Below are 10,583 nucleotides of genomic sequence, written 5' to 3'. Positions count from 1 at the left end.
TCTCTCTCTCTCTCTCTCTCTCTCTCTCTCTCTCTCTCTCTCTCTCTGTGTGTGTGTGTTTTTCCCGTCGTTCATTCTGTCCGTTTGTTTGTTTGTTTCGTTGCTTTTCAATGTGTTTGCATGAAGGTGATAAGGTCTTTAATCCTTTACATGTTGAACGATTTCGTTCATTGTTTAGCAAATCTCTTACTTCTTTTGTACAAAGTGCGCGTTTTTCTTTCTCACGCTCTGTACGGTTGCAATGTTTCACAATCTTATTGCATCTTTAGATGTTGTTTGTTTGCTGGCGCTCTTTCTCAACCAATGGTGGAAAAACCGTCATCGGAACAACTGGTTTCCTCGTCCCCGTCGCCACCACTCTCTACCACCACTGCTTTTCGGGCATCCCTTGAAAAATGCCAGAACGCGCTAACTAGTAAATATAATAATAGTTCACTTCTCACACAGACACACAGCCAACTGGATATGGCATGGCAAACGGTAAACTATTCTCGAATGCATGAACGAGAAAAGGTTAATAAATTATGCGAAATGCATTTCATGTTTATAAAATTATAAAATGGCGTGAAAGATGTAAATGAACTTCTTACACGGCAGCCAAATGAAAAACGGATCGAACGAGCAGCAGCGGTGGTGGTGACGGTGGCGGTATAAAATGCAAGTGAAAATGATCTGGGCTGATTACAGAAAAAGCAGCAACACCAGCACAAAGAGTGAGATTCAAAGTGTAGATAATATAGGTACATTATCGTAACTTCGGTTTGAGTGCTTTTTCACTCACACTCCCACAGTTCACTCACTCCCTTTGTGTGCTCTTGAGCTTCCGAAAATCCCGTATGTTTTCGACTGCAAAAATTCTAAAACCACACTTCGGGCATGGGAAAACTTATCAGACAAGACATTTTCATTGTCCTTATATGCAGATTTTCTGGGTCGATAAGGATTCAAATATGTATATATCGTTTACGAGCGACGAAATCACCCAGTTTGTGAGACGTTGGGTATTACGGGAAAACCACAAAATCAACAGAAAATACAACGATCGAGACGAAACTATAAATTTCCATCACCCGAACGAAAATTGTTAACTGTGATGTATATTCAGGCATATTACACATTGTCGAACTGTCATTACCTATTCCGTAGAATTCTATACGAATACATGGTCGCATCCCTGGCGAGAAGTGTGTGTGTGTGTGTGTGTGTGTGTGTGTGTGTGTGTGTGTGTGTGCAAAACTTTCATTCACAGATGCACAACTCAGCATTTAATGCAAGCCATTTTAAATTTATTATTTTATCGGGGAACAATAGCGCATTGCTTATCGGGCGAGTGAAATTATTTTTACGCATCTCGCAGTGTGCTGCTAATAAAATTCGTAACAATTTGGCTAAATGAAACGGTCTTTGTGAAACAAGAGCAAGAGAGTGAGAGAGTGATGAGCAAAGAGAGCGAAGTGCGATTGCTACATGGGAAATGTCGATGTCATGACGTTCACTTAAGCATTACATTTTAATTGAATTTGGCAAACGGATGACACTTTGGATTTTGCTTACACAAAAGAAAACCGACTCACACTATTTTCGGAGCAACATATCGAACCTCCGCCGCCTCACACTCCCTACACGAATCACATTTTTGGCTTGCAAATTCTGTGTGCTTTTGCACAAAAGTTAATTTTAGCGAGTTTGAAATGTTCCCACGGCGACAACAAAACGATTTCGTTCCATTTGAAAGCGCCGCAAGCCAAAATTGATTACCCAATCATTTCGAATTCTATGCTCAATTATTGCGACATTGTTGGAACTGAACGGAACAGTAGTCACACAATGACTTCGGCTCTATTGAATAGCATTTAATGTGCATCAGCAGCATCAATGGTACCAATAATAAGTTGCACAACAAGCAAAAATGGTAATTTCATTTTCGCTTCCGAATGGTGAACTGTGTATGCGTGTGTGCACAAACTTCGAACGACTTAGAGAGTGAGCAACAGGAAAAAATGATATGAAATTAAATCCTCGAAGCATCGAAAATTAATGAAATCAACAAGTTTTTCCGCTCGACACCCATCGAGTCGCTGTTTTCGTAGCCGCACGAAGAGAGTACAGCACCAAAACACCAACGGAAGAACTCTGAGAAGTCGAAACCAACCACCACCACCACCATCGCCACCAAAATGCCATTAGTTCACTAAACTTTTGGAATATCGTAATTTGAGATCTAACGAACGAGAGCGCATTAAAATTTACATAAATTAATGTTTATAAACTAGTACGATTTGAAAGTTTTTCCTTTACTTTGATTCACTTTAACTACCGATTGCTGCATGTGTATGTGCTCTCTCTCTCTCAATCTGTGTCCGCACGAACACTCAGTAATTAATCGATAAAGTGTGGAAGAAGGAAAGATATGAAGTAGAACGTTGCTTGACAGCATGTTACAAACTTTCTTTTTAATTAATGTTCGAATCTAAGTTTTTTCCTCAACGCGATCGCCAGATTCGTTATTTTCGACTTGTTCTTGTTTTCGCTTATTCTCCCACGTTTTGGGATTTCTTCGATTTTTACTTTTCGATTGAATTGGGTTGGAGAGTGGTGAGGGGGTTTTCGGTAAAAATGTGTTTTCAATCTACCACGAAGTGCATGAAAATAGTGAACAAGTCAAATGATTGTTTGTGTATGAGGTAAATAAAACCGCAGCCAGCCAGTGAGAGAGAATGAGCGTTATGGGTATTGGCGGTACTGCTGTACCGAGCACAGCGTAACATTAATTTCAAAACAAATATGTTTATAAAGAAACATTTCCAGCAATTTAAGTTCTACGAAAAGGTGAATGGAACGTTCAACGTTAAAGTGCTTTCTAATTGGATTGGAGCAAATCAAGAGAAATAGATATACGCTAGTATAACATGAGGTAATTACTCACCATTTTTAAATGCAACCATTAGTGCTTCGGAATCGACACTGTGATGGCATTCATACAACGATTTATCCAATAAATCAGACGGTTTGTATCCCAAAATTGGCAGCATTCTGAAGACAAAAACGAAACAGAGAAAAAAAACAAATTGAAAATTATTTTGTAAAATCAATTAGTTTTAATTGGGGCCCGACTGCACATCGGCGTCTTTCGAACACACCCATTCATCTATGTATGAATACATGTCAGATTTTTTTCGAAGAAAAAGCAGCAGCATTCCCAATACTAAAATGAAATGTTGATTCGGGAATAGGAAAAAAAAGACTTATATACATACTTGTCATCGACGTAAGAGAACTTCATGTTTAATGAATGTTTCGATAAAAATGTTCTCGAATCCAATGGCACCTCAATGTTTGAGGGATGTGGTATCAAGCGTGCAATTGCAACGAATTGATGTTGGTTCTTTGTTTCATCCAACACAATATGACCCTCTATGTTGATGACCTGCAATTCCGAAATGCATTTATTCGTTAGAAAAACCATTATCGTAAGTGTTGAAACGATGGAATCGAACAAAAAAATGTATCCAAAGCAAAACAGGGTTCTTACTTTGTATGTTGCACTTTTGATATTAACGCTGCGACCGCGGCTTGTCAACGTGCACTTGATACGAATCAAAACATTGCGATGGGACGATTCGCCGTTTTTCTTCTGATCTTCGACGTGTGCCTTCAAAGTATCACGCAATTCAGTATGGTCGCACTGGTGCGTGTAGTCCCAAATTGGATTTCCAATAATCTCAATCTGAAAATGACCAGACAAAAATCGTTGAAAAATAATTTGAAAAATTCGATATTCGATTGTTGTTTTTTTTTTGCTGATGCTTAATCCTGTCTACATACCTGCTGAATGCCAATGTATTCGTGAATATTTTCCGAGACATAAATAACATCGCCGTCGGTCGAGAGGATAATCAAGAATCCGTCAAGTGCTTTCATCACAACATTTTCATCGATGTTGCTAAGTTGTTGATCATCCGTCGTCTGTTTGGCTTCATCGTCAAATTTAACTAGAATTTATAAGAAAAATGCAAATTTAGCATGTTGTTGATTTCGATTTTTGCAGAGCCACTCGCCCGCCCCAGACAGACAAAGTGAATTTCAACCGTTGGAAATTAATCAGAATGTTACTCACATAATTGCAGCGTGTCTTCGATTTTCAATGTAGCAATCGCTAAGCGCATCACGGATGATTTATCAAGATTTTCCAATTCATCTTTGCGTACCGGCAACGTATCGCCCAACTCGGTGAAAATTTCCGTTTCGCGCGAACGACGACATCTGGCCGCATCACGCGATTTCTCCTTGCGTTTTTCATTGTTCCTGCATTCGATAAAACAAAGGACGAGAAGAGATGTTGATATGAGAATAAGAAAGAGAGAAAAAAAAGTGGCTTAAGATAAATTATCGTGCTCAATTTGACATTCATTCTCATTTCGGAATAAATTTCAATTTGTTTCATATGGAAATTGAGTGACAACGACGCATTTCGCCAAATTTATCATTTGTCTCTACTAAACGGTTCATGTATGAATTTATTACTAGTCGCAACTATCACGCGCAGCAATAATAACACCAATATAATAATGGTATAACTCATTTGCCATGTAAGATTTATTAATTTCATAGCCGTTTCGTTGTTATGGCCAAACAATATTACTTTATCTCCAAAAACCCTATTTCGATATCAGCGCAGAGATCTGCAAAGTGACTCATTTGCTGTGTGTGTGTTATTCATTTTTCAGCGAGCACATTTACGTCTCAATGGAAATTATTCACATAAGATCCTTTTCGCTCACAAAGCGTATGGTTTTCTGGTGTGCCATTATCAGCTAATTGCACGTTTCGAGGTATTAGATTTCCGTTTTCATATTCCATTTATTGATGCTTGACAAAATTTTATCTACACACTGGATCATGAAAACCGATGTTATCGTCATTTACGCTCAAAACAAAGACACAACCTTGGACCATGTCGTTCATTCGCACAGATTAAAATCACAAAATAGTTAAATGTTGGTTTTCCCCCATTATCACATTATCAAACTTGTGTTGATTATCGATAATTTCAGGTTGAAATGTCAATTTTATCATATTCAACAAAGGGGAATTTTATCATTTCTTCTTTGAAGAACGATTGCATCATGAAATATCAATCAAAACCTTCTGACTGTCCGAAGGAAATAGTCGTTATTATCATCATCGAAATGGAATTTTTTCCATAATAATTGAACTTTTGTCATTGAAAAAAAAAACCAACAAAACTTATTGTTTTCTTTTTGCTTTTACCCGATAATTATAATTTATGATTGATTTATAATAAGAAATGCTGCCAACTGAGAGCTTCTCTTTGGCAAAGAAGAGGGCTGTTAATCAGTTTGCCAATTTCAAGACCGAAAAAAACAAATTGTATTTTGTCTAATGTCACAAATGATAACGCTATCGAACATGAAAGAATTCCAAGCAATTTGAATGGTGTGCGCTTTTTATATTGGAGCAAAGGCTATCGACGCGCTCGCCATACAATTTTCTGCTGATGGTTTTGTTGTTTTTTTCTTCATTTTTGGTTGAATTGTTGATACAACAACAACAAAGAAAATTTACACGGCATGTGTTTGTACGCTCAGTTTCATTTAGTAACGATTTTTTCTGGATCGATAGAAATAAATGTAGAATGTTTAAAACAAGCACTCGAACGGAAAGAAAAACACACACAACATTTTAATAGGGCAGCACGTACGCGGATCTCCTGATTAATTCAAAATCGCAATAAAAATCAAAAGAACAGACATCAAATCGGCGGTTTATTGACGCATCCGCTTAGACGACGAATGCACCGAGACAGAATTCACGATTTTATTGCAATGCACAACAATTTTTTCTTGCACACACAAACACCAATGCACGCACAAAGACACATAAAGAGAGACAGACATAGCGCCGCAAATTGCACTTACGAAACGAAACTCACATAAAATCTTCCATGTCAATAATCTTGAGCATTGAACAAGCTGGTTGACCATAAAAGCCATAGCATTGTGCAAAATTCCATGGTCGTGGCCCCTGACAAGGTGCGTATGACAGCAACGCATTGCCATCGCCAACAAGAGACGAAGGCGGTGGTGGCGGCGGTGGAAAATAGTTATTAGCATCATTATTGAAATGCATTGATATGGGCCGATTATAATATTCCATGTTGTTGTTGTTGTGTGTTTGTTGATGTTCGGTTGTTGTCACCGCGTTGGTCAAAGGTTGCTCGTGCATATTTATCGAGTGATTCGTGGCAGTGGTGGCAGCAGCAGTACTGTTCGCGTAGATGTGTTGGTTATTCGATTTCATTTTTTGTATTTGATCTTGTTCGTTGAAGAATTCCGAATTAACCGCTTCGTACCAAGTTGGTGAACAACCTGTCGGCACAGTGGCCGCACTCGATTGCCGGTAATAATCCATTTTATTTACAAAATATGAAGAAAACAAATCACTTCTTCTTTGTCTCGTTCTGTCCGTTTGCGTTAAATATGATTTCTATTGCGTCTTTTTATCGAATATTTACACCCATCCAAATGTTAGAATAGGGTTCGGTAATTGTTATTGAATTTTGACGAAATTTCAAACAGCACATCACTAGAGTCGTCGTTGATTTTCATGTGACCGCACTCGCCTAGCTACTGTCCGTACCGCTAGTCGGTTCATCAGTTTGCAGCTCAATAATCAGATAAGCGATCGCCCGTAAAGTACAAATCAAAACATAGACAATTTCAATTTCACAACAATTACAATTATCAAATATGAGCCGAACAAATGAACTCTCCATACAATGGCCCACAGACATACGCACACACATAATCGCCCAGTATCATTGTATGATGTGCAGAATTCTTCTTTTTAGCACTACATGAAATCTAGAGCTACTAATCTGCTCTTTTTTTTCCTTGATACTTTTTGAGTGTTGAAACAAAATATGGTGAATCTGAATTTTATGCCCATATTTTTTATTTAATTTAAAACAGTGGCAGTAACGACAAATCTTGTAATTCATTTTTCAAATAAATATATTACTTCAAAGTTACTTTGATGAAATACATTTCATGTAGTGCGCCAAAAAATAGTTTGTTGTGGAACAACAAAATAGATTAGGTAACCAAAAACTCAAGAACGCAGAGCGGAGCGAAGCGGAGCTCTGCGGTCTTGTTTTCTACTCTATTATGATAAGATAACGTTTGAGATTATCATTTGATTGTGTTCGACATGCGCTTAGATTTTAGTACAACGCGCGCGATTTACTCTCTCAAGATTAATTTAATTCAATCAAACCATCTTTGCGTTTTTTTGTTCCAGCAGTGTCGTCACACTCTGTTGATAGAAAATATTGCTCTCATTATAAATTTTCTTACAAGGGTGAATCTGATAAAGGACTAGCAGAAATTCAGGCGCTTTTTTTGCTGCAAATTTAGATTTTTTAGTCAATAAAATAATAGGAATGGTCATGAAAGAACATATCGAATTGTTTGCCATCGAACACTTCACTTGACGACATGCCGATAAATCTTGGTAAACACATGGTTCCTGACTGGGAAGTAGAAATGGAAATATGCGCGCCTATAAAGATAAAAAGCAAAACGTTTTATCGAACACGGGCTTCTATCTATAGAAATTAATTTATTCAAGTCGGTCAACATGCGAATTTAATGATTTGCAAACGATCTCTTATCAATGGAATCAAAACAAAAGTGTTTTGTTGATTTCAAAAACACATTTGAATTGGTAATTTTGTCATTAGTCACCAGGCACCATTCAATAATATAGACGCTTGTTCAAAATCGGAAGCAAAAAACTCATTTCTTAATGAGTTCGAACATTACATGAACGATTTGATTTTTGGCCCCACTAATAACTAGGATATTGGAATATGAAACGCTTTGTTTGTTCTCTTCTTAAAGAAATGCACACATTTTGCCTAATGATATGATAACAGTGGTATTTATTTATCACACTGTATCCGCATTTGTTTTTGTTCTTTACAATGTATGTACAACGTTTGTAGATAGAGAGTGACAGAGAGCAAAAAATAGAGAGAGAGAAAGAAAAACAGATGTAAACATGTGGGCATAATGATGAAAACAAATCAAATTGAAATACGCCGTAAATTAAATTGATCGAAGTTGAAAAACTGGTTTTTGTCCTCTCTAAATGCTCTCGAGATTTTCTGTGCGCTGAGAACAACGGGCATAAAACTGGCGATCAATTGACCGTAAATGACATTAATCTGCATACCATTCACATAACGAATTTTTGCCATGCAACATTTTTTTTATGCACCACACCGAAAAAAGTAACCGGTGCGAATGAATTGGGCAAATTTGCATATTGTCGCGATTTCTCTGGTCGGGTTTTCTGTTGTTTGTGCAAGGTTTCGTAGCAATTTCAAAATAGTGTATTAAATCGGAGGGTCGTCACAAATAAAAAAGCGTTCCATTAGAAAAAAAAAAACAACCTGCAAAACGGTTTATATAAATGTTGTCCAACCTGAAGTTGTATTTCCGAAGAATCAATTTATTTTCGTCATTCCCATGGTGTTCCGTGATGTTGTTCATACAATTCAAATGCGTATGTTTTGCGTCTAAAACAACGATCATTCAGCACGTATGGTGTGCGCATGCACAATCAGAGAGTTGTGGTTGCAGGAATTTTCAGCCCGAATTCGGTTCGGATCATTCGATCGCGACACCGAAAATGAACGAAAATTTAACGACAACAATGGAACGCAACAGTTGAAAAGTGGAAATAAAAACTTGTTTGCAGTCAAATTTGATTAAAAAAAATAACGATTGTCCAAAAAAATATTGTCGATAAAAGGAGATTGAAAGAGAGAAAGAGAGAAAGAGAAATACAACGTATATGCGGTATAGCGAAGGCAGTTAATTAACAACAAAAGAAATATTGAGAAATATAAATGAGAACAAGTATCAGATAGCAGGCTGCGCAAGTGTGGTTGTATTAGTTGAAAGGCAGCTCATTTAAATTCTGTTGAACGCGTTTTCTGGGTGAATTTGAGCTGTGTGTTGTTGATGTTCGCTAATTGTCACACCGATGCGCCGATAAAAACGCAGTTACAATATCATTTGTGTTGACATGTTTATTTGCTTGTGCGTTGCATTGCACACACTTTTTGCTGAAACGAATAAACTTTTATGGCTTTTGCTTTAATCTGTTCGGTTATAAAACAGAAAAAAACCTCCTTCGAATGTGTTGAGCGCTGCGAATATCATTTATTCGAAGGATGGAGTCTCGAATACGGCATACAAAAATTTCAATCAGTTACCATGATTAAAATATAATAGCAGCACAGACAGTCAACAACAACACGCAGCCATAAAATATGTATAAATGAAAATGATCGCCAAGGAGCTGTCTCACACGCACTAGCACAAGCTCACAACAGCACGTTGTTTTTGTGTGCATTTGTGATATGGCGATGGGAGAGAGACAAAGTAAAATAGGTCATCTGTATTTACGACCAAAGAGAAAATAAATAGAATTGTGAGTCGTTGACAGGGAATCTCAAGCAATATTTATATGAATTTTTATAATTGTGGCAACTTGATATAGATAATCGAGGCCTGTTTTCGTTAAGTTTACTCGAAAAATGGGATATTTCGTGCATCTTTTATTTGAGAAAACTGAAAACAGTGCTCCATGTCACATGAACCGAATAAGTGAGTGAGTAAATATAGACGTTGGATGTTGAAATGATGACAACGACAAATTATATGGATGTGAAAATTCTACACATCCACACACACACGCTCACTATCACACTTACCTTCGTTTTTCCTTCGGTTTGGCCCGTTTTCCGTTGATCATTTTGTTCGGTAGCTCACTGCTTATCGACGCCTGTGATTTACTATCCATGAAACACATTGTTTTTTTTCACTTCCTCTGGTTGGCGTTCACAACATTTAAATAAATTTTTGCTTTAAATTCTCTGTGTTTTAAGTCACGTTTTCCTATCTGCTTCCTCTTTTCGATTTGTCTCACAAATATATGTGCACTTTGTTCAAATCATATTTTCACTTTCACTAGTTTTTGTCTTTCGCTGGAGTTCACCTCGAGTCTCGAGTAATCCTTTAATTTCGAACTGTAAATTTAATAATTGGATTTTATACACCTAATAAACATTACGGCGAATATCATGCACACTGCTTCAAAAAAAAAACTTTCACTATGAGATGGTGAGGTGCAGTTATCAAAGTATATTCAATCAAAGTTCGATTTCATATTAAGCTGAATGGCCGATGGCTTCATTCTACGGAATGAAATCAACACACATTGATACATATAAACAACGTACGCAATCAGCCAATGTATAGGTTCCATGCGTAATAGTATATATGCACACATTGGTATATATCAATAATATCATGTGAACCGAGAAATGGAAGAAAGAAAAAATTGAAGAAGAATGCCAAAGAAATTAAAATTCACGCTCAGCAGCGACAACAAAGGCAACAACAAAAACAAAATCATCGCACATTGAAAAAGGAAGAAGAAGCATGAAAGCAAAGACAGAGAGACAGATACTGACACACACTACATACACA

At 37.1% G+C, this 10,583-nt stretch overlaps 1 protein-coding gene across 35 annotated transcripts in view; it reads right to left on the bottom strand.

The window, feature by feature from the left end:
* Positions 1-10,583, bottom strand: part of LOC129567722 (protein similar) — a 64,689-nt gene that overhangs the window by 52,936 nt on the left and 1,170 nt on the right. For 10 of the 35 annotated variants that reach the window (XM_055444949.1, XM_055444919.1, XM_055444927.1 and 7 more), the window contains exons 2-7: positions 9,806-10,120; positions 4,118-4,305; positions 3,826-3,992; positions 3,533-3,727; positions 3,258-3,427; positions 2,927-3,033 (exon numbers count right to left, since the gene is read on the bottom strand). In XM_055444949.1, coding sequence (XP_055300924.1) covers positions 2,927-3,033; positions 3,258-3,427; positions 3,533-3,727; positions 3,826-3,992; positions 4,118-4,305; positions 9,806-9,903 — 925 coding nt within the window. In that variant the 5' untranslated portion in view covers positions 9,904-10,120. Of the gene's footprint in view, positions 1-2,926; positions 3,034-3,257; positions 3,428-3,532; positions 3,728-3,825; positions 3,993-4,117; positions 4,306-5,953; positions 7,933-9,805; positions 10,289-10,583 lie in introns of those variants that run through there. The other 25 variants (XM_055444944.1, XM_055444930.1, XM_055444945.1 and 22 more) reach the window with 6 other exon arrangements.

Source organism: Sitodiplosis mosellana, unplaced genomic scaffold (genome assembly GCF_009176505.1).
Source record: "Sitodiplosis mosellana isolate CC-2019 unplaced genomic scaffold, AAFC_SMos_1.0 Smas_scaffold_12, whole genome shotgun sequence".
NCBI lineage: Eukaryota > Metazoa > Arthropoda > Insecta > Diptera > Cecidomyiidae > Sitodiplosis > Sitodiplosis mosellana.
This window is presented reverse-complemented; position numbering and strand designations above follow the sequence as displayed.